This window comes from Rattus norvegicus, chromosome 5, assembly GCF_021556685.1.
Source record: "Rattus norvegicus strain SHRSP/BbbUtx chromosome 5, alternate assembly SHRSP_T2T, whole genome shotgun sequence".
Lineage (NCBI taxonomy): Eukaryota > Metazoa > Chordata > Mammalia > Rodentia > Muridae > Rattus > Rattus norvegicus.
The window spans coordinates 68,232,673-68,257,046 of NC_141538.1; the positions used below are offsets into that span (position 1 = coordinate 68,232,673).

Here is a 24,374-nt window from a genome sequence, read left to right on the forward strand (position 1 = left end):
ACGGCTAGTGCACCTAAGTATGAGTCATTTCTCTAGACTCTCTGACAGGATTCTAATATGTGGGCGAATAGCATATGTGTATACATATATAGCATATATATATATATACACATATGAATACATATATACATAGAACATATATATGTGTGTGTAATACACACACACACACACACACACACACACACACACACACACCACTGTGCATATGTGGAGATCAGAGGACAAATTCAAGGCGTTTGTTGGTTCTTTTCATTATGTGAGTCCTTGGAATTGAACTAGGGTCCTCAGGTTTGTCGTCGTGTGCTTGGGTGTTGGGTTAGGGTTAGGGTTAGGGTTTAGGGTTAGGGTTAGGGTTAGGGTTAGGGTTAGGGTTAGGGTTAGGGAACTGGAGTTAAAGATAGTTGTAATCCGCCATGTAGGTGATACGACCAAACCTGGGTTCTCTAAAAGAACAGCAAGTGCTCTTAACTCGGTTAGTTCTGTTATTTATATATGTGTGTCTGTATGTCCACCCGCAGAGGGTTCCTGGAGCTGGGCTCACGAGCTTGTTGTGACCTGCTCGAGGTGGGTGCTGGGAACCAGACTCTTGTCCCATGGAAGAACAGCAAGCATTCTGCAAGGCCGAGCCTTTTCTCTAGCCCCCAATTGGCTTTGTTTTCTTTAGTTCTTCCATTGTCATTCTCTGTTCAGCCTGTTTTCCTGACCTGAGTCTTTTCAAAGAAGCAGTGTTTGGCTTAAGTGATCTTTTTTAAAAATTTATTTTATTTTTTAGGATTTATTTATCTTTGCCTTTTATTTCTTCAGTATGCCCCCCACCCCGCCCGTTCCTTCCCTTTCTTTCCCCTCCATCCTCTTCACATTTTAAAGGGAGGTTTAATACTCTTTAAAGTCTACCAAAAGGAAATTACAATGCAGGAAGATGAGGTAAAATGACCCTACTCAGCATGGTAAATATTCAGAATACACAGAGGCCGAGGTGGAGACTAAAAGTCAGAAAGAGACAGAAGATGTCTGCTTAGAGAATGACAGCAGAAGTATGTCAGAATTCTCTTACCAGTCTGAGTGAGTGCGGTCTAGGTAACCCTTTGGATAAATGACTTGGATGCCCCTCCTTTAATCAGAATGAGCTCACGTGCAGCTGTCAGAGAGACACTTACAGGTAAACACATTCTCTTTGAAGAGGCCCTGGCTCCAACACTCGGACTGTCCACTTCTGAAAGTGGTCGTTCTGGATCTCCCTGTATCACCTGTCAGCACCTCCTTTTCTGCCTGAGTGTAGGATGCCCATGCGAGGTTTTCCCGATACTCGCCACAGCTGGACCCTGGGCAATGCTTGAAGATTCTTATGCTGGCCAGGGCCTCCGCATACTACTGAGCTTCCTAATTGAGCTTACACAACTTCAGAGGAGAAACACTGTGCTGAACATGGTACCCATTGTGAGCCTTCAGGACCTCATCGTTAACCTGGTTGGAAGCTGACTTGCTCATGGCTGGCAGTGTGCAGTCTTCAGCTTGTGGTCTTTTTTTTTTTTTTTTTTTTTTTTTGAGTGTGCATGTGTGCTTGCGTGTGGTCCGTGTGTGCGTGTGTGCGTGTGCGTGTGTGTGCACATGTGTGTATGTGTGTAATCACCAGCATGTGTGTAGGCCAGAGAAGGACATTGGAGTGACTTCATTTTTAATTCTCCACTTTATTCTCTTGAGTCTAGGGTCTTTCACTGTATCTGGACTTTTTCCTATTTTGGCCAAAATGGTCAGCAAGCCTTGGTAATTCCCCTCTTGCCAGTGGTAGGGTCCCAGATGTTCAAGGCTAGTCCATGGTTCCTGGATTTTTTAAATTCAGGCCCTCATCCTTGGGTAGCAAGTATCCTTACCCATCAAGCCATTTTCCCAGTCCCAACTTTTTTTTTAATAAAGATTTACTTATTTGATGTATGTGAGTTCAGTGTCACTGTCTTCGGACACACCAGAAGGGGGCATCAGATTCCATTACAGATGGTTGTGAGCCGCCATGTTGTTGCTGGGAATTGAACTCAGGACCTCTAGAAGAGCACTGACTGATCCATCTCTCCAGCTTCCTGACTGTTTTAAAAGCCAGGGTGGGGAATTAGTTTATGAAAATTTAAGTGACAATGCTACAATCTCGGCAAAGTCAAACTGTGTTGACCTCCTGCACACTGCTGGTGACAGTGGAGAGAGTTACAGCTCTGGGTGAGAATTTAGCGTGACGTTTGAAGGAAGATTGTACAGAGACCGACGCCACGCTGTCACCGAGCGTCTCCTAACCACTGCCTAAAATACCCTAAGGAAACTAACCTGCGAGGGAAGTGATCGTACACAAGGTTGTTCTTAACACATTACACAGAAAATGACCTCCCTGCCCCTCAGCAGAGCAGTAAATAAACTGCAGTATATTTATGCTGGCTAGCTTTACGTCAACTCCACATAAGCTAGAGTTATCTGAGAGGAGGAAGCCTCAGTTGAGAAAATGCCTCCATAATATTGGTCTATAGACAAGTCTCTGGCATATTTTTTCTTTTATTCTTTAATCTTTTTTTACAGTCCAGTCCCCCTCCCAGTCCACCTTCTGACTGTTCGTCATGCTGTACCCCACTTTCTCTAAGAGGATGTCACCACCCCCATCCCCCAGCCCACCAGACCCCCCGGGGTCTCAAGTCTGTTGAGGGTTAGGTGCATCTTTAACTAAGTCCTCTGCTGTGTATGTGCCGGGGGCCTCGTTCCAGCTGGTGTGTGGTGCCTTGTTGGTGGCTCAGTGTCTGGGAGATCTCGGGAGCCCAGGTAGGTCGAGACTGCTGGTCTTCCTATAAGGTCGCCTTTCTCCTCAGCTTCTTCCAGCTTTTCCCTGATTCAACCACAGGAGTCACCAGCTTCTGCCAATTGGTTGAGTGTAAGTATTTCCATCTGTCTCAGTCAGCTGCTTGTTGGCCCTCTCGAAGGGCAGCCATGCTAGGCTCCTGTCTGTAAGCACACTGTAGCATCAGTAATAGTGTCGGGCCTTGGAGCCTCCCCTTGAGCAGGATCCCAATTTAGACCAGTCACTGGACCTCCCATCCCTCGGTGTCTTCTCCACTTTTCACCCTGCAGTTCTTTTAGACAGGAACAATTCAGAGTTTTTGACTGTGGGATGGCAACCCTATCCCTCCACTTGATTGGCTCTACAAGTTCCTTCTCCCCACCGTATGGCATTTCATCTAAGGTCCCTCGCTTTGAGTCCTGAGAGTCTCTCACCTCCCAGGTCTCTGGTACATTGTAGAGGGTCCCCCCACCTCCCTCCTGAGATTGCCTGTTTCCATTCTTTCTGCTGGTCTTCAGGGTCTCCCCCCCCATCCCTAATACCTGATCGTATTCCCTTCTTCCTCGCCCTGTCCCCTTTCCCACCCAGGGACTTAAAAAATAATTTACTTAAATTATTAAATTATTAAATTAACTGAAGTTATAGACAGTTAGGAGCTGCCATGTGGGTGCTGGGAATTGAACCCAGGTCCTCTGGAAGAACAGCCAGTGAGCCATCTTAACTGCTGAGCTATCTCTCCACCCTCCACCCTCCCCAAGACTTATTTTTTATAACAGTGATTTTCTTTACGTCTTTTATTTTATGACTCAGGAAAATGCACCGAGGTGGGGACAGGGGTGTGTCTGAGAGCAATGGGCGGCAGTTTAGTGGAAAGACTTTTCTTTTCAATTGGATATTTTATTTCTTTACATTTCAAATGTTATCCCTTTTCCTAGTTTCCCCTCTGGAAACCCCCTATCCCATCCTCCCCCTGCTTCTATGAACGTGCTCCCCCACCCACCACTTTCACCTCCCTACCCTGGCACTTCCCTACACTGGGGCATGGAGCCTTCACAGGACCAATGGCCTCTCCTCCCATTGTTGCCTGACAAGGCCATCCTCTGCTACATAAGCGGCTGGAGCCATGGGTCCCTCCATGTGTACTCTTTGGTTGGTGGTTTAGTCAGTGGGAGCTCTGGGGAGTCTGGCTGGTTGACATTGTTGTTCTTCCTATGGGGTTGCAAACCCCTTCAGCTCCTTCACTTCTTTTTAATGTGACCATGCCACAATGCCTGTGTTTAAAATTCACTTCAGGAGACAAATGAGTAGAGAAAAACGTCACCTCACATGCCCCTCCGTGGGCTTTAAAGTGTCTTACTTTTCGTTTCCTTTTGACATTTGTCGTCTTCGTCAGGATTAAATGATGTGACTGGTGTCCTGACCCAATGAGTGCAGTCGATGTTGACAGATGCTTTGACTTTGGAGTTTCTCACTCACGAGCCATTCTCATGCCTCACCTTCCAGCCGGTGGGCATCGTGCCCTCCACTCCCGTTGGCAGTCTGGGAACATCTGTAGTTGCTGTAATCGGCTGTGTCTGTGGCCTTTGCAGTCTATATTCTCTTCTGCTCACCGCTCCGCTGGGCTGGCCTTTACTAAGATGCTAATTTTGTCTCAGTTCTTCAGACGACATAGAAGGCAGTGACAATGGTTCGCTCCTAGTTCTTGGAAGTAGACGCGGTGGTTCCATCCCACTGAGGAGCGCTCATCTCTGCCAGACCTTTGTCAAGGCGGTTCCTGGTTGATCGCAGTGCCTACCATAAACAATGCCGCTTGTCAGACGAGTGGTTGTTGTTGCTTCTGACGAGACTGGCACAGTGTCTTGTCTTCTTTGCCAACCCTTTTCATGGTTCTGAGTGGGTCTTCAGCTCTCCCCACTGCTGCCATTTCTATGTGGTTGCTATTTCAGGTTGCCTTATTTTTGTCTTGTAAACTAGCGGAAGTTTTCTTTTCTGCAGAGAAAAGATGGTAAACCTTTAGGGCTTTACAGGCTACATGTGCTCTATTATGGCCACCCCTTTACAAATAGAAATACCTTCTTCAGAGCTGGAGAGGTGGTTCAGTGGTTAGGAGCAGTTGCTGCTCTTTCAGAGGACCAGGGTTTGGTTCCCAACACCCATGTCTGGTGTCTCACAGCTGTCTATACCTCCAGCTCCAGGAGAGACCTCATTCTTGCCCCTGTGGGCACATAAACCACACGCACAAGCACACACAACATAGAGACATCTGATTAGCTTGTGTGCATTGACCTACTGTAGTTTGGCAACCCGTGAGCTATCCATTAAATCTTCTGATGATTAGAATATCGGTCGGTCTGTCTGTCTACCTTCCTATCCATTCATCCACCCATCCATCCATCCATCCATCCATCCATCCATCCATCCATCCATCCACCCACCCACCCATCCATCCACCCATCCACCCACCCATCCACCCATCCACCCATCCACCCATCCATCCATCCATCCACACATCCATCCATCCATCCATCCATCCATCCATCCATCCATCCATCCACCCATCCATCCAGATATTTGGGGACAGACTCATATATCCCAGGCTAGTCTTGAACTTGCCATGTAGCCGAGGATGACTTTTGAACTTTCGGCCATCTTGACTCTAGCTCCCGAGTGCTGGGATTACAGGTGTGCACATGTTATGTGGTGTTGGAGAGTGAAGCCAGGACCCTGTGCATGCTAGGCAAGCACTCAGTACTGAGTCCATGTGAGTACTGTGAGACTCTTCTTAGTACACGACGAAGGTGAGCGTGAATAGGGCCTTAGCCTCTGCTTTACTTGTATGTCTTCCTCTCACCTTAGTTTTCCATGATTTCTTCTTTCTCTTCATGCTCTTCTCCTCTATCCCTATTCTCCATAGATTTGTCCTACAGGCAGGAAGTGTTTGCTTAGTGGGGCCATTCGCTTCATCTCTTCCCTGGGTTGCCCCACAAGCATCCCTCATTCCTGCAGAGCAGACTGGAGAGAGCTTTCTCTTCTTTTGGATCATCCCTTTATTACCTTTGACTCAGTTTCCTTTTCTAATAGCAATTTACCAGAAAGTCCGTTAACTTTGACAGATTGCCTTTTGAAGTTAGTTTTATCCATTCTCTTGGTGGCTTGATCGCCTATCTTTGCCGGTCTCTCCTTTACATGTCAACTTGCCTCAACGGCCCTTGGCCTCCAGAGTAAGCATTCTCTTTGCCTTGAAAGATAAACACATGCTCAAGCGTTTTCGACCTTGCCTTATTTTCATAACAGTTTTCTATGGAAGGGAGCAAGGGCAGCGGCAGATGCAACGTGAGCAGATCAGACTTTGCATCTGTGCGAACAGCGAGGCGTCTTCTTCATTGGATGGTCCCCAACACCCTCCCCTTATTGTAAGCTTGGAGCAGAAGAAACTGAAAACAAGAAAAATGGGAGGGGAGCGGGACGCTTTGCTTGATAAATAGCTTCACAAGTAATTTAATACCCAGGTTTTGTCTGAGTATCGGGAAAGGTCTTTGGACATTTGTTTAATGGAATAAGTATTGTTCTGGTCAAGTCATGATCTCTGAGCTGGGGTGACTTTCAGCATTGGATTTCTTTAAACTTTGTTTCTGAGCATGCATTGAGGTTTCTAGTAACACTGTGAACTTACCAGGAACAAGTCATGCTAAAGCTAACCTCCCCTCCCCTCCCCTCCCCTCCCCTGTCCTCCCCTCCCCTCCTGTCCTTCCCTTCTTTTTTCTTTTCTTTCTTTCTTTCTTTCTTTCTTTCTTTCTTTCTTTCTTTCTTTCTTTCTTTCTTTCTTTCTTTCTTTCTTTCTTTCTTTCTTTCTTTCTTTTTGTGGTACAATAACATTTCCTATATCAGAGCTGAGCAGAGCCTTAATGGCAGCATCTAAAAATGTTAGCAAGAGATGTTTGCCAGCCTGAGGTACACATGAGTCAGGCAGGTGGTAGGTGCTGTCCTAGCTCCCGACTCCTCTCCTTTTGAGATGGGGTCTCCTGTAGCTCAGGCTGACCTCCGACGTCCTGCATAGCTGAGGAGGACAGTGAACTTCAGTCCTTCTGTGTCTCCGCAGTGTGGGATTACAGGTGTGGGCCATCACTCTAGTTGATGCCATATTGGGGCTCAAACCAAGGGTTTCACAGATGCCAGGCAAGCACTCAAGCAGCGGACCCACATCCGTAACCCACAGCTTTTCTTCGTAGGTGATCAGTAGTGGATTAACTTTTCTGTAAGTTGTGAAAGTAGTTTTGTAATGATAGGATATGATTCTGTCTTTATCAGTGTTTTATTGATGACTTGGTAAAAATATGTAATGTACTTGTTTAATTTATGACTGTCAATCTAGAAGAGATACTAAGTGATAGTGTTAGAGCCCAAACTATTTTAGCATTCTGAGATAACCTAAAATTTGATAAGGATCCTCTGAGTCCTGGTTTCCAAAAGATAACAGTTAAATGCTTTGAGAGTTATACATGCAGAAATGGGTATGTGTAAGAGCCTTGATTGGTATGGGTCAAAGTTAGATGTAATTATACAGAACATTCATGGAATCTGTGACATTTACAGTATCTAGAATAAGGAATGTAATCATTTCTGTATTCTTTACATGCTGTTTTTTGCATCCCTCATATAATAAATTTAAGCTAGATGTGGGCATGGGACGTTGAATAATGAGTAATCATTAAATAATCTTTAACAATTTAAACTTTATTATGAAAATGTTGCAAAATTTAAAAAAATCACATTGGTGAGTGATGCATAGTCTTGAGATCCAGTTTACAGAAATGAGAACATACGTGTTTCTGAATGTTTAGAAGGAGTTCTTGGAAGATAGTTTTGAGATCACATGTGGACTCAGAATCCTGTCCATTGCTTTTGTGTAGCTGTGACCTACGTGCCAGAGAGCAGTTTAAAGGAGGAAGGTTTGTGTAGCTTATGGTTCCAGACATCTCAGTCCACGGCTGCTCAGCCTTTTGTTCTCGGGTAGGAAGTCGCGGTGTCAGCAGTGTGTGGAGGAGGAGCTTGTTCCTTTCATCACATTCAGGAAAGGGGTGAGAGAGAGAGGGGTATGGAGACGGGGAGGGACAGGGGGATAAAGGGGACAGTGGCAAAGAGTGGGAGGGAGAGAGGAGATGGATAGCCATCACATGCAGGCTTCCAGAATCCTACTTCTTCCATCAAGGCCACCCCTCCCAGCATTGATACCCACTCCCCAAATCCAAAATAGTGCCATCATCTGATAGATGATGATGGATGGAGAGATACATAGATACGTAGGTACAGTGCCCACTGAGATAGATGATAGATAGATGGATAAATAGATGATGGATGGATGGATGAATGGATGGATGGATGATGGATGGATGGATGATGGATGGATGGATGGATGGATGGATGGACAGATGGGGTGGATGGATGGGAGGAGAGGGAGGAGAAAGAGAACTAAATATACAAATGTCTTCACTCATGTACAGTTGGTGGCTGGTCTCTGGATTTGTCTCTTCCTATGCTCATCTGAGCTCACCGTTTTTCTGATCAGCTAACCTTCTAGGACACTCTCTGGTCATTCCCTCAGCTCCTGTGTTCTAGAAAACAAACAATGCACCGAGATTGTTATCATTTTACTTGTTAGTGAATATTGTTCTTATGAACTTAATGTTTTTCTTTGACTCCAAAGACAGCTTGTATATTTGGAGTAGCATAGAAATAAGGCAAGCTTTTGTGAGTCTTTCCTCCCAACTGAGGAATAGAGTTTTACAGTGCTGTCTCACGGCTAATAAAACGCCAAAGAGAAGTAACCTTAGAAAGATGACTTTTGCTCACTGCTTCAGAGGTGGAAGGTTGTGGTCACTTGGCCCTGTTGCTATGGGAACGTGAGTAGTGGGCTGTTGAAGCAGTTCACCTTACAGTGGGTGAGAAGCAGAGAGACTGGAAGGGCTAGTTCTAGTGCTTCCTCCACTTAGGCCACGTTCCCATTGTCATCCAGTGATGCTTAAATCAGGAATCCATGGATGGTTGAATCCACTGGTGTAAACAGAGCTCTCCTGCTCCTGCACCTCCCCCAAAGACTTCCCTCTGAACCCCCCTACATTGGGAAACCAAAACTTCAAAACACAAGTCTTTTGGGGGTCACTTATATTCAAGCCATAGCGTTCACTAGAACTTAGGGCTCCCCTTGACTGACTCCCCTATTCACCCAGTAGACTGCATTTTGTGTAAAGTATTTCCTTGCTTTCTTTATAATTTTATTCTATGTGGTATATGTCTTAAATATGTATTATTCTGCTGTATGTTATTATTTATTTCCTTTATTTTAAAAAAAGGTAAATTTTTTCTCTTTGAATTTTTGTTTTATATGTATTGGTGTTGTGCCTGCATGTATGTCTGTGTACATGTTCATGCAGTTCCAATAGAGGCCAGAAGAGGGTAGAGGATCCCCTGGGGATAGGAGTTACAGATGGTTGCGAGCCCACCATATGGGTGCTGGAACAGAACTGTCTAGATGGTCAGACAATGTTCTTAGCCATTGAGCCACTTCTCCTACCATTTGATTTTTTTTTTTTGTTGAAAACTTTGGTTTTATATATTTGAATTATGCTGTATGCATTGGCCTAGCTTGCATTCTATGACCGTGATAAACACGACCAAAAGCCCATTGGGGAAGAAAGAGTTTATTTAGCTTACATGTCCTTATCACAGCCCATCATTCAGGGAAGTTGAGGCACACACTGAAACAGGGACCACGAGGAAATGCTGCTTACTGGCTTACTCCCCATGGTTTGCTTAGCTTGCTTTTTTATACACCCCAGGCCTGCCTGCTCATGGTGGTACTGCCTATCGCTGGGTAGGCTTTCCCTGAATCCTCCCCAATCAACCATGAACCAAAAAAATGCTCCAAGACTTGCCTATGGGCCGGTCTGATGGAAATATTTTTTTCAACTGAGATTCTTTCTTCCCAGATGACCCAGAGACTTTTATCAAGTTGACAGAAAGTATAATACGTGCATCTTTTGACCCTGTCTATGTAATAGAGGCGTTTTTGAGATTCATTTAGGGCACTGTACATGATCAGAGTCATTTCACTGTGTGGAATTTGACCGATGGAGCTCGTGCTTTTATGACCCCATTTTGCTGCAAATAGTCATTTGGGTCATTTACAGTCTTCTCGTGGCAAACACCATGTACTTCATGCCTCCTGGCGCCCACCTGTGAGAAGCGTTCAAGTCCTTGGAAGAGTGACTTCGTGGAGGAAGTACAAGTCTAGGTGTTCATGGGAATGAGTCTTCCTGCGGCTCCACGAGGCCCTCATGCCAGCACCCGCTCCTCATCCTCACCTGTGTGTGCTTCCACTGCCTTTGTGTTAATTCTTACCAGCCTCGTGACTGTGATAATGTGCTATGGTCCTGGCTTCCAACGTCATGACTGTAAAAGACAAACCTTGTTAGGTAGCACACGTCTCTATAATACCGTGTTTAAGTTTCTTCTATTCATAGTCTGTTTTGGCTCCCCTCTTTCCCCATCAATATATATCCTTTAGGAAATGGGTTTATATTTATGTATTCTGGATGTTAATTTTCTTGTGGGTTATACGGGCTGTAATTTTTTTTTTTAATTTCAAAGTCAGGTTTATCAGTTTCTTACCTTTGATCTTCTGAATCTCTTAGTGTTCAGTTTTATCTTTCACATTTGCTCTATAGAATATCAGGATTTAAAGGAATCTTCAAACACACAGGAAAGGAAAAAAATATTAAAGTGGGCCCTTTCCCATATACTCACCCCTCATCTTCAAAAGGCTGTTTGTTTTATCTTTTCTTCTTAACTTTTTCGGGGTAACATTTTTAGCAAATCTCAGATTCAGTGTGTGTGTGTGTGTGTGTGTGTGTGTGTGTGTGTGTGTGTGAGAGAGAGAGAGAGAGAGAGAGAGAGAGAGAGAGAGAATGTGCTCATTTTTACTGGCATTTTATATTTGCTGTATGGGTTACTGAGTGATATTTTCATCACAGTCTTGTCAATATTTGCTTTGAAGATTCTGAGACTATATTAAAACGTCAGATAATCTTCCTGACAATAAAATGTTTTAGTATCATAAGGTAGCCTCCTAACTTCTGTATTATTATGATTCTTACTATGATACTTTTTGCCCCCAAAGTCTTCTGTATATGATCCTAACTGGCCACACCAAGAGTATCTCCTTCACCATTATTCTCTCTCCTCAATTTCTGTATCATTACTTCTTAACTTATCTGTCTTTAATTGTGCACACATGGCATGTCTGTGTGGGTACGGGTATGTTAGAATGCATGTGCTTGTGGAGTCCAGAAGAGGGCATCAGGTCCCCTGAAGAGTTACAGGCAGTTGAGAGCCACCTGATGTGGGTGGGTGCTGGGAACTGATCTGGTGTCTTCTGCAAGAGCGGCACGTGCTTTCGTTATCCTGTAGGCAGCATAGAGCTTGCTTTTGTAATTTTATCCAGCCTGTCTTCGCTATTTTATTGTAAAGTTTAGTCCATGTACATGCATATATATATATATGTATGTATGTATGTATGTGTATATATATATATATATATATTGTGTGTGTGTGTGTGCGCGCGCGCGTGCGCGTGCCTGCATGTGGGATGTATGGTTATTTTTCTCACTTTTGCACTCTGGAGAACCACAAAGACCTAGGGTGGAGTTGGGCTTCTCTAGAGGACATCCTGTTTGCTTCTGTTACTTGGTCTAGGGCCCCAACTAGTCCTTAACCTCTTCAGTTCTGAACTTGGGGACCTTAGAAGGACCAATTGTATTTTAAGTTGCAACAAAGAACTGGCTGTGGTTGTGGATTCTCACGGGAGAAGTTTTTCTCCCAGTGTTCTGTGCCGTGGCTCAGGGCAGCCCTGTTTAAAAGGCTTTCCTGTTCTGCCATGGCTTGTAGCTTTTGGGGGACCTCTATAGCCTTTCTTAGGTGGGTCGTTGTTACCTGTCTCCTGTTCCCAGAGGGCTGCAATACCAAAAAGCTTATGGTCGGGACTGAAAACACCTTTAAGGCAAAAACTGCCTTTAGAGAGCCTGGAGTTGCCTCTGTGTCCTCATGTTGCTGACTGTGCTTTGAATGTTCCTGGTGTTCCTCCCGACTCTGGGGTGAATCCGAAAGGAAGTGTTAAAGTGCTTTACCCAGCATTTGTTGTCAGTAGGAGGGTGGTGAAGTAGGCTAGAATGTTGCTGGAGACTGGACGCCCTCCCCTGTCATTCATTGCTCTTGGGAGGATTGCCATAGCCTGGTTCTCCTGACTTCTGTCCTGTGGGGCTCTGGATACAGTAGATGCTCTGTTGCTGGGTAGATGTGTTGCTAGGAAGAACTTTCTACATAGTTCATATCTATATCCTTCTTTAATTGTCCTAACTGTTTGGTGCAGGTAGATTATTATTCATTTTACAGGTGGGTTAAATAAGACTGAGGATGATGCTGGGTGTAAACTGTGACCTTTGGTTTAGAACACTGTTCTTCCCATGGTGCCATCTTGTTTTTAATTAATGTTGTTGACATTGAACAGCTCCTCATGATTTGATCTAAAAATGAAAACTTTAGAGATTACCGACTGGGGTAACATGGTGTCTAGAATATCTCCAAATTCGTACCTGAGAGCCAGGTTTAGTTTGGCGTTCAGTTAGACTTATTTGTGATATATAGCACCGCTCTGCCTGTGCTGCAGAAGGCGGAGAGGAGGCTGTTTGCTGACGTGGCACTGTAAATCCTCTTGTCGTCCAATGTAGGTAACTGCTGTCTTTCTCAACAGGTGTGTGTGTAACATAGACTGCAGCGGGTACAGCTTTAACCCGGTGTGTGCTTCCGATGGGAGTTCCTATAACAATCCCTGTTTCGTTCGAGAAGCGTCTTGTATAAGGCAAGAACAGATCGACATAAGGCACCTTGGCCACTGCACAGGTAAAAGCCGCTCTGTCCACGGGAACCTGTCCTGAGTATCACAAGTTGGTATCTTGCTTAGTGATGTGTGTCTCCGTCTTATAAGTATTGTTTTTTCAGGCTTGGTCTTCTTATGACTATATACTTTAAAACTTCATCTGCTACTAATTTAGACATTTATCTTTGCCCTCTTTAGACATAAACTGTGTCTTGGTAGCTTGGTTATTAAGCTTATCTGTGTCTAATGTGAGTATATCCGAATCAGTTTGAGGTTTAGTTACAGTTCTAAGGTAAATTCAAATTCAATTGTAGCTAGAAATTTGATTATTTTAATTATGGCGAAACTATACATTTGCTGTATATATTCTTACTTTCCCCCCATAGCACCTGAGCTCCCTTTGCTCTCACCACCCAAACATATTATATGCAGCTTTTATAACATATTATATATAGCTTTTAGTGTAAAGTTACGGAAGGTAATGGAAAATTCCGCTTGCCCTTCTTCCTGTTTACTGAGTCAGGAAGCATAAGCCATTTAAGAATGGGCTTTGTTTTTCTCTCCTATTGGAAATGTCAACCATCACTGAAGCCGGGGACACTGAAGCTTCTGTCCTCAGTAGTACCTGTGGGCTGGGTATTACTGGATCAGTTCTAGTACATGGGGGCCAGGCCCCCTCACGGACTAGGATTACAGACCTTTCTTGCTTTGTCATCCCACTCCCTTTACCATTGCTCTTTGGGGACTTACTAGAGGCGTGTGCTCTACCTGAGCCACGGCAGAAACGTCGTAAAGGCCAGTTTATTCCTTTGTCTTAGTAAAGAATTGTTTCTGACACACGTCCCATAACTGTTCCGAGCTGCTAGCGGAGCTGAGATAGTCTACCAGGTAGGGCAGGTAGGGCATGATGGCGGAGGCCATTTTCTGGCAGAGAGGTCCGAGAGGTAGACATCCCTCTTGCCTTGGTCTTGGAATACAGTTCGGTTTACTTCATGCAGTAGCATTTAGAGCTCAGATGGGATGTTTGAATGGTCCTCCCTGGGGTATCCAGTTCAGAGCAACGGGCAAGCCCGGGGGGTTTTAATTCAAATCTGTGCAGCTTTGGAGTGATGGAGCCTTAAGTTGTATTTTCTTTCTCTCAGTAATTTTCTATCCACACCTAACTGAGGTCCTTATTGGCTCTCACACCGGCATTGGAGGTGGAAGCCCGTATTTCTTGGCACGTGCTTATGGACCCCATTGGTTTTCACGGTCCAATGCAGTTCCCGTGAGAGGATCTAAATGTTGCTTGACAATTTAGCAGAGATTCCATATTTATTGTAATCTCATATTTCCAGATAAGCATGGCAGGAAAAGAACAGTCTTGAGCTCAGTGGTTCCCTGGAGAGAGAGAGAGAGAGAGAGAGAGAGAGAGAGAGAGAGAGAGAGAGAGAGAGAGAGAGATTGAGATTCTCCAAGGAATGCATGTCAGACTTTTAAAGTAGGTGACATCTGAGCTGAAGTCCTGAATCTGTTCTTCACGCAGAGATGCAGATGTACCTGGGGTCACTTGAGAGCTGGGAGAGAAAAGGAACCACCGGTAACGAGAATGACGGGGACTTTCCCACAGTGTTGTAGATGTCAAAACGTTATTCTTGCACACGTAGTTCTGTCTGTGAGGTAGGGAGTAGAGTGGTAAAAGTCATCCATGAGCAGGACGGGTAGACGATGAGAAGGAGCCAGAGCAGCTGCGGTGACTGAGGGCCCCTGGTGTGGCATCAGCATCAGGCATTGCTTAACCTGCAACTGCTTTTTCTTCCAGACACAGATGACACAAGTTTGTTGGGAAAGAAGGATGACGGGCTGCAGTATCGGCCAGATGTGAAAGGTACTGAATTAAGGTTTCCTAGATTTGGACCAATTGGTGTGGCCATTAGCTGTCCCTGGTGCTTCTGCTTCCTAGATTAGCTCTCCGTGATAGCACTCTTGACTAATTGATTAGCAGTATTTGTTGAGATAGCTGAGGCTCCATTTACAGAATGCTCACGTATGTGCTTTCTATTGATTCGCGCTATTCCTTACAATAGGAAGTTCCCTAGACTCTGCTATTAACATTCCCCCCTGTTACCCAGCCTTTGAACCTCATTCCTTTTATCTGGAAGTCTCCACTTCTTTGTCTGACTGACTGACTCCAGCTCATCCTCTCCAGTCTCAGGGTGGGAACTGTTTCCTTTAAGAATCATTTCTTGGCCCCCAAATCTGGATTAGACCTCCCCTGTCTGAGCACTTAGCATACTCTAATAATTCCCTTCTCCATCTGTATCTCAGATCGTGAGTTCTGTGGGGATTGAAAATGAGCCACCTTTACTTTGTGCTGCTAACCCTGGCAGAATGTCTGGCAAATTGGTAGCTATTCCGTATTCATCGGGAGAATGGACGTGAGTCACAGGCACCGCGTTATTTACTTGCACAAAGTCTCATGTCGAGTAAAGATCAAAGCAGAGACTAGAATCCACGTGCCTTGACCTTATGTTTCACCACTCTTTGCCATCTGAGGTCACATGCATTGTTTTATTTGAATCTGACAAGTAGCAGTAAGAAGACCACCCAACCAGTGGCCCCTGTGAGGCTTAGGGATGATTATCTGGTTAATTAAAGAGGAGTTACATCACTGGACTCCTAAATCGTCACATTAAGTACACCTTAAAGAAGGAAAAGTCATTAAAAAGGAAAACTTTGAGACTGGTGGGGGAAAGGAGCATGGGAGGAGTCAGAGGGGACAGAAGGAAGGGTGGAAACGCTGTAAATACAGTGCTCAGGCATAAAGTTCTAAAAGATTAATAAAATAAATAAAAACGTGTGATATGTAAGACATTCGGGAGACAAAGGAGGGGGAATCATGTACCTGTGGCCAGCTTGGCTGTGCAGTTCAAGGCCAGCCTGAGCTAAGCAGTGAGACTGTGTCTTACAACACCAAGGGCTGAGGATGTAGCCCAGCAATAGAGCATTTACCTGGCAACCTTGGACCCTGACTGGATCCACAGACCACAATAGGGGAAAATGTGATATTCATTAAATGTCTTTTTTTAAAGTTTCCCTGTTGTATAGAATTTCTTCAAAGCTAAATAAGATTCTTCATCAGTGCTTAGAACAGTGTCTGACATGGTTGTAAGTGCCCAGTAAATAGAAACTTTTGTAATCGAATAATATGTTACTTCCTTTACTTGAATTGTATTAAACCTGAATTTCTTCTAACCCACAAGGCCCTGAAAAACATTTTCCTCTGCTGATACTAAGTGCTGTATTTATAATAGGAAATCACCTCTGTTCCCACTGGAGTCATAGCCGACCAGCTTTAGTTTTATTCTCTCTACTGATAAATATGACTACATTACAAAGAACATTTTTCAGTAGTTAGCAGCTCATTTTAAAGGCAATTTGGGAATTTTGTATACCCCAAACACTTGTGTGATGTTCATAAAAATCATATAATAATATGACCACATATTGATAATCTTATCTGCACCACTTTTGAGGTACTGAAAATTCTGTACACACAAGAATTGTCGTGTAATTGTGAAATTGTATTAGAAGATACTGATTTATTATAGGGTTCATTTTAGCCACACAACTCGTGGAAGGGAAGATCATTTAGTACTTGGTATGCATTTTTTGGGTGTCCCTTATAGCAAGACATGCACTTAACCGGTTTCTGACTATGTAGAATCCAGTAAGCGTAAATGGCCTTTAGAAAAGATGGATTGCTCTTCAGTGGGGAAAAGTCATGGAGAAGATGAACTTGAATGAAACTTGACCTACAAGAGCTTGAGCAAGTTGTAGGATGTTTTTGGGAGGCTAAAAGGTCGTAAGAAGCAATGCAGACTCAAATGTTATGACAGGGTGTATTGGAAAGTGCTGAGGGATTTAGAGGAAGAAGAGGGAGGTAGGTGGGAAAGGCAGCCTGGGACCAGGTTTTGCTCCGTTGGACAATCGAGACTTTATTCTGAACCATAGGGATGTGATAGTTTGAGTAAGAATAGCCCCATAAGCTAACACAGTTACATGCTTAGTCATCAAGGAGTGGCACTACTTGAGAAGGATTAAGAGGCGTGGCCTTGTTGGAGTACGTGTGCCCTTATTGGAGGGAGTGTGTCACTGTGGGTGGGCTCTGGGGTTTCAAAAGCCTAAGCCAGACCCAGTGTTACTCTCTTCCTGCTGTCTGTGGATGTGATGGGTCTGGATGTAGAACTCTCCTTCTCCATCATTTTGTCTGCCTGCATGCTGCCATGTTCCCTGCAATGATAATAGACTAAACCTTTGACACTGTAAGCCACCCCGAGTGAAATGCTTTCTTTTATAAGCGATACCATGGTCATGGTGTCTCTTCACAGTGATAGAGCAAAAACTACGACAGAGATCATTACTATAATATAAATAAAAAGGTAAAGCTCCGATATTAATCAGTCTAGTGAGGGTTACCTGCAGGAACACAGTGCTTATTGTGCAGAGGGGCAACGGCAGAGGTGAAATCAGCAGGCTCAGAAGGGACAGACATCTCTTAGATGGGGGATAATAAAAGCTAACAATACTGAGTCTTAAACCCCGAGACTTTGACAATCAGTTCTTCTTATAGAAATGATATGCTGGGAGGCAGAGGGGTTTGGAGTTGGTGAAGGTGACTAATTGCATTTTGGAATCTGATGTGATGTGAAACTCATCCAGGAGACTATTCAGCATAAGTCTAGAGACAAACCTCTGGTCCAGAGTTGGTAAGCGGAAAGGATGGCCAGTCGTTTATCATGCAGCAGGAAGGAAGGCATTCTGGGATGAGGAGTCAACCATCTTGAATTGTAAACAGTAAGGACAGAATTTCTATAGGGTTAAGATGGAGGCCAGATTGTGAGAGTTTGGTACATGCCACGGTCATGGTGTCTCGTTACAGTACTGTAGAACTGTAAGGGAGTATGTTAGAAGGTAGCTCTGTTACCTTTGTCTCTGTTCTCACAGCGTTGTAGGAGCCCTTGGTGAATTCTTGTGTCTTCCTGCCCAGACTGTGTGGGTATGAGGTACTTCCACAGGGCCTGCCATAGGAAGCAGGAGCACACAGAACCCAAGGTGATGCTCAGCGGGGAAGGGCCGTTTTAATTAATTAATCAATTAATCAATCTATCTATTTTGAGAAGGGCTACTGTGATGGTTTATATATACTTGGCCCAGGGAGTGGCATTATTAGAAGGTGTGTCCCTGTTGGAGTAGGCCTGGCATTGTGCATTTGGGCCTTAGTCCTAGCCCTAGCTGCCTGGAAGTCAGTGTTCTGCTGGCAGCCTGCAGATGAAGATGTAGAACTTTGAGCTCCTCCTGCACCAGGCCTGCCTGGATGCCGCCATGCTCCTGCCTTAATGATGATGGACTGAACCTCTGAATCTGTAAGCCAGCCCCAATTAAATGTTGTCTATAAGACTTGCCTTGGTCATGGTTTCAGTTCATAGCAGTAAAACCCTAAGACAGCAACTCAATAAGTTTAGTTTGGCTGTTTACAGTAGCATTGGAAGATCTCGAATCTCAAAGGTGTGGTGATGGAGTACAAGGAGTGTGTGTGTAGGGGAGAAAGATATAATCTTTATTATAGAAAGTTTCAAAGATAATGTCAAGAGAACATAACAAACCTGTATGTACCCAGCACCAATCTGTAAGTTTGTTTTTTAAGATTTAACTTTCATTTAGTGTGTGTGTGTGTGTTTGTGTGTATGTGTATGTATTTGTGTGTATGTGTGTGTGTATGTGTGTGTGTTTGTGTGTATGTGTGTGTTTGTGTGTGTGTGTGTGTATGTATGTATGTATGTATGTATGTATGTATGTATGTATCTCTGTGTGAGTTTCTGCACTTGAACGCAGATGCCCACAGAGGCCAGAGGACTGTGGAATCTCTCTGAATTTAAATTGTGAGCCACCCAGTGTGGGTGCTGGCAGCTGAAGTCAGGTCTTCTGCAAGAGCAGTACGGGCTCTTAACCACGAGCCATCACGTTGGTCCCGCTGTCAGTTTTTATTAACATTTCATTATATTTACTGTCAGCACATTATCAGCATAATTAGAATTTTACAGATTTTTAGATATAGTTTTGACCCTGAAATCAATTTAGTTCACCTACACCACACCCTACTGTGCTTGGCAGTATTTCCAGTTACCCATGAAGTTCCTTCATGATACAGACATTACAATCCAAAAGTACTTTCCTACAGCCTAAATTGAACTGTAGTGCTTTAATTAGAAAGACACCCACACTTGTCATTCCAACCCTCCCCTCATCTTTGAACTTGCTCTTGAGACTCTTCTTGTTTCGTACTGGCCAGGGACATGAGAGATATCGAGGTGCCATTACCAAGAGTCTCATTTGCCTGGTGGCTGTGGATGTGTTTCAGTCTATCATCTTTTGATGTGTCCCTTTAAAGGCAATGAGTCAATGATACAGGTGTGAGACTCACTGGAAGGAACCCAAGTTGTGAGCAGGCGAGAGTCTTGTTGGAACTGCTCAAGATCTCCTGAGAAGGGAGGGTTTGATCTGGGCTAAGAAGGGAAGGGCTTGCTGAAAGCAACTGTCAGGAGCGTGTCAGGGGAAGGTGGAGGAAGGAAGATGGAAGGATGTTTTTCCTAAGGGGATAGCTGAGGAGGTAGGGGAGCTTATACACATTAGAAGAGTCATTTCCCTGGCATAATTGGGCTAGGGAGAGTCAGGGTTGGGATGGAGTGCAATGGATTTATGACTGAGAGAAGGTAGGAATGTATTTACTGGGTAGATACTTCCTCAAGGCCAGATTTCAGGAGACAGGGGTAGGGAAGTCTGCTGAGGAATATGTAAGTATAATAGTTGGGATATGTAAGTGTGATGGTTGGGATATAGGATGGCATCTTTTGGAAAGCTATACACAATATTTAAATTTTTTTAACTCTGTAGAGACAGGGAGCCCTAACGTTATTGTTGACATGCTGTCAGAGTTGTAGCCGCAGGGGCTAACCCTGTAGGTACATGTCTCAGCTGCTAAGATCAGTTCCTATGGAACAGACCAGATGATCGGTGGAACGGTCCTCTGCCGATAGGCCGCTTGGTACCGTTTCTTATGACATCACTACTTCACACACTCTCCTTCCTTTGTGTGTGAAAACCTGGCTGCTGGAGCCAGAGTTGTTTATGAAGCGTCTGTGGATGGACCGTGTCTCTGGGTGGCCAGATGTCCTGTGTGTACTGTACACACTTGAAGCATTGTTCAGACAACAGCAGTGGATGCTGTTGATGCTGGAGCCTGTCACCACTCGCCTGAGGGCATTGTTCAGACAGGATTCTTCTGTGGCCATGTCCTATGCCAAGGCTGCTGTGTCTCTCCTTCGGTATCTGAAGTCATGCTTTATCGCGTCTTTAAACCTTTTTTATCTTTCATTTCTCAATCGGCCTCACTTACATAGGCTAGAGAGCATGTTTCGAACATTATGCTGGGACCCAGGACCTACACACCTCCCAGGTTACTGCGAGATTACTGCTGAAGTCAGAGTTTAGTAGCCAAGGTCTTGTGCTGTGGAGTCAGACTTGAGCTACACCTAAGGCTAACGAGACCCGATTTCTCTGAGCCTCAGTGATCACATCGGCTTAGGAGAGACGGGTAATGCCTCTTAGCTGCAATCACTCTGAAAAATCAACCGCCAGATTCCTGCCTTCACTTTTTGATACACGATTATTACTGAGTAGCTGGTTCAGATTATTCTCACAATAGCTGAGCTCACTTCTATTGCAGATTCCTGTAATGGCTCATGGGTGGTCTCAGTAGCCATTTAGCAGGTTTTAAGCAAGTGTCCTGTGTGCTCCTGGGCCTTTGAGTGATCCGTGCTGTCCTCATTTTGCATGATAATGCTGGAACTGAGTGTTTTCCCACGTAGAGAGGCTGAACAAAGCCGTGTCCCGAACCCTGGTGCTCTTGGCTGTATCTCACAGCTGGTGAGAGTCCTGCGCTCTCTGGCTGCTTTCTCTCCTGAATCTCTTTCTGGTCTGTTACTCAGAGAACCTTGCTGAGCTCTGTCCACACACGCAGTTGCTTAGTGTGGCTTTGTTCTTATACTCTGTTCATTCTGCCATTCTCTCAAACTCCAGGAAACTACCACGGTGCTCAGAACGTGGCAAATCACTGCAAATCTCTAAAAAGCACTTTTAGAATGACCACAGATCTAAGTTTTAATTCAGCTTGCTGGTCTCTCTCTCTCGGGCTCCCCTTCATGAAGCTCAGGTTTAGAGACATTTATGATGCTCCGTTAAGAACATATTTGGTAAAGAGGATAGTTCTGTACTGGGTTAGTGATAGGTACCGTTCTTTTTGTAAATATTTATTCATATTTTAGAGTATGAATGTTTATGTTGTGTACCTCGTGGGTTCAGTGCCTGTGGAGACCAGAAGAGGAGGGCATTGAGTCTCCTGGAATTGGAGTTACAGTCACAAGCCACCATGCGAGTTCTGGGAATCAAACCAGCTGTTAACCACTGAGCTGTGTCTCCAGGCCCTGGGTACCACTCTTTAAGATAGATGTAGCCTAAACGCGTTCCAATAGGAATGTGAAGTTTGACCTTGAGAGTACAACACAGGTAGGCAGTAGTGAATGAGTGAGCGGACACTAGGGGATGTGTACAAAGTTAGAGATTTCATTCAGCATGAAAAATACCCAGCAGCGTCCGATCTTACCGAGTTACGATGAGTTCTCTGGCGTGTTAACTTCCCCCTCATGTTCTCCAGGTAGCTGAGCCCGTGTGTAGAGTGGCGTGGAAGTAGAGCATGCTGGGTAATTTTGGCATTGAGTGGAATGCTGAGTTTGGACTTTGCCAGCCAGGCACTCAGCCTTACTGGATGCGCCTTCTTTTCTAAGCTTCTCTTCGTGTGTCGCCAGGGTCCACTTTCCCTCATGGGTACATTCAGTTAATGTTTCTTAGCACCACACTATTAATGTCTCAAAACCCATTCTTAATTTACCCAATTTTTTTCTCACTGCTTTCATGTAGTTGAATTTTCCCACAGTATTATGCCTGGAATTTTCGGCAGTGTATAGGGCTTTTTTTATGATCCATTATGACACTACCTGACCGCCGCAATCTCACTCTGTGGTCCCACGAATACACACTTTGAGGGTGTCCCACTATTAGGTTCCCTGTTCCGAGAAGCGTGGTGTAGTGGGGTAGTGACCGCCTTCCTTGCCACTGGAGCGGGAATGCTGAACCGCACTTTCAGCTCAAAATCGAAGCAGGAAAAGTACGTGCAGCTGGTTTCTGTGGGTTCCTTCTCATCAGTGCCGATTGCTTGAGGCATGCCTTCTGCTTTGATCACAAGTGTTTGTAAACAAGCAGTCTGTTAATTAAGTTCCAGCCTGTGTTGTGAGACCCCGGGCAGCACTGCTCAAAGCAGCTTCTTTCTGAATGGGGATTTCAAAGTAGAAGCCTTTTAGTTTGTTGTTGGGATAGTTTTTCTTTTTTTTAAATGGAAACTAAAGATGATTCAACCCATACACTTACTATTTTTTTTCTTTCCTGTTGCTGGGAGTTGAACCCAGAACTTCAGCCCATCTCCTGAAGTACACTCCCATGGCACACAGCCAGGAAGTTCACTATGGCGTGACGTCAACAGATGAAAGTTGTGGCTCATTCCTGCAATATTCTTTAGGCCTAGAATGACAGCTGGCACTACTGATTAAGCACTTACTGTTTGCAAAGGACTGTTTTAAGAGTTCTGTACCAGGGGCTGGAGAGTTGGCTTTGTGGTTGAGTACACTGTGCTGTTGTAGAGGAGCTGGGGTCTGTATCCAGTACTCACATGGTTTACCATCCGAGTAGATCCAGCTCCAGGGGTCCAGGGTCGTCCTCTTCCAGCACCAGAACACATATGATACACATGCATAGTTGCCAGCTAAACTCTCACAAATAACTCTGAGAGAAACGTAACGTTCTGAACCAGTTCACCTACTACTATAGGCTAGATCTCACCTCACTTAGGCCTCAATTCAATTCTGTGAAAACTGGATGTGGTTATTATATATCCCGTTCTTCAGACTAGGGAGTGGAAGGCTGTGCCTTTAGGTCACAGTTAGGGAAGTGCTGAGACCAGAGTTCAGATTCTAACATTCTAACTCTAGAGATGTCCTTTTACATTGTACACACTGCTTTTCAGAACTGGGAATTATATAGGGAAAAAGAGCAGAGGTATCTAGACTCCTGAAGAACTCCATCGTATGGCTGATTTTAAACTCCAAACAGCTGTTCCACTGTGTATAGTATAAACGGTGATGGTGAAAAGGAATACAGGAACCAGCCTGAGTTAATGGGACTGATTCATGGGACGTCTGGCAGGAAGACATCTCCCCCTAGCTCACTCAGGGCCGTATTTCAACTAGGTGTCCTCCGGCCCCTGATAAGCCCCTGACTTCTAGCACGTACTCTTTCTGCTTTGTTCTCACTGCTATGTTTGAATGAGCCAATTGTATGTAACCACACCAAACCCCCTAGCTTTCTCTATATAACCCTCTGACTTTTGAGTTTCGGGGTCGACACCTCTGTCTCCTGCGCGAGAAACGTGTCGGCCTGGAGATCTCTGTAATAGGTCTCCGTAATAAACCTTGCCTTTGCTTATTACATCCAAAATGGTCTCTCTGTGTCTGGGGTCCGCGATTTCCCAAGACTTGAGTAAGGGTCTCTCTGCGTGGGATCTTTCATCATCATGTGTCTATTGGAGAATAAGTGTCGTGCATGAGGTCACAAAGCCACAGAAATGAGTTCATGATGGAGGATTTGTGGCCTGGGTCCTGACTCCGTTCTCTTTCTGCATAAGTCTATTAGTAAATGTAAATGTCCTCAAACAATCTGCATTGTGACTGGTTTCCCCCGTGGCACTCCTCCTATCTCCCTGTGTTTATACAAGGATAACCCCCTTTAAGCTTTATTTGTGAAAGGGTAATTCGAGAAGCTTCAGGACAAAGCAATGAACCGTTCGTTACCCTGCATTACCGTGAGAAGGAATGTTAAGTTTTCTATACATAGGAGGGAATGATAACAATCTCACACAACCAAATAAAATACAGTAAGACAAAGCAACTCCATGGAAGTCGGACACGGCCACCCAACAGGAGGAACAGAATCCCGAGAGCAGGCAGAAGAGTCAGAGACCCACTCATTCTCACAGTCGGGCGGGCGTCCCATAGAGTACTAAGCTGAAAGCTCTAACACACACGCAGAGGACCTGGGGCAGCCATGCAGGCCCTGCGCTTGCTGCTTCAGTCTGTGTGAGCTCATGTGCCCATAGCTGAGCTGATTCAGATGGCTTTGTTCTCCTGGTGCCCTCCACTCTGGCTCTTACATTCTGTCCACCTCCTCATGGCTCTGGGTTCCCTGAGCTCTGAGGGGAGGAATTTGATGGAGACCTCCTGTTTAGACTGTCTCTCCACATAGTGTCTGGCTGTGGGTCTCTGCATCTGTTTCCGTCTGCTGCTGGAGGAAGCTTTTCTGATGAAGACTGGACAGGACACGGATCTATGACTACAGCAGAATATCATTAGGAATCATGTTATTGATTTTCTCTCTCTCTCTTTTTGATCCAGAGTCTTATGGTTTTATTATGGCTCTCTGGGCTAT

The 24,374-nt window shown here is 44.7% G+C and overlaps 1 protein-coding gene across 2 annotated transcripts in view; it reads left to right on the forward strand.

Moving 5' to 3' along the window:
* The window catches only part of Tmeff1 (transmembrane protein with EGF-like and two follistatin-like domains 1), an 85,825-nt gene that overhangs the window by 47,284 nt on the left and 14,167 nt on the right, over positions 1-24,374 (forward strand). For both annotated transcript variants that reach the window (NM_001429960.1, NM_023020.3), the window contains 2 exon segments: positions 12,618-12,766; positions 14,545-14,610. In NM_001429960.1, the coding sequence (NP_001416889.1) occupies positions 12,618-12,766; positions 14,545-14,610 (215 nt within the window).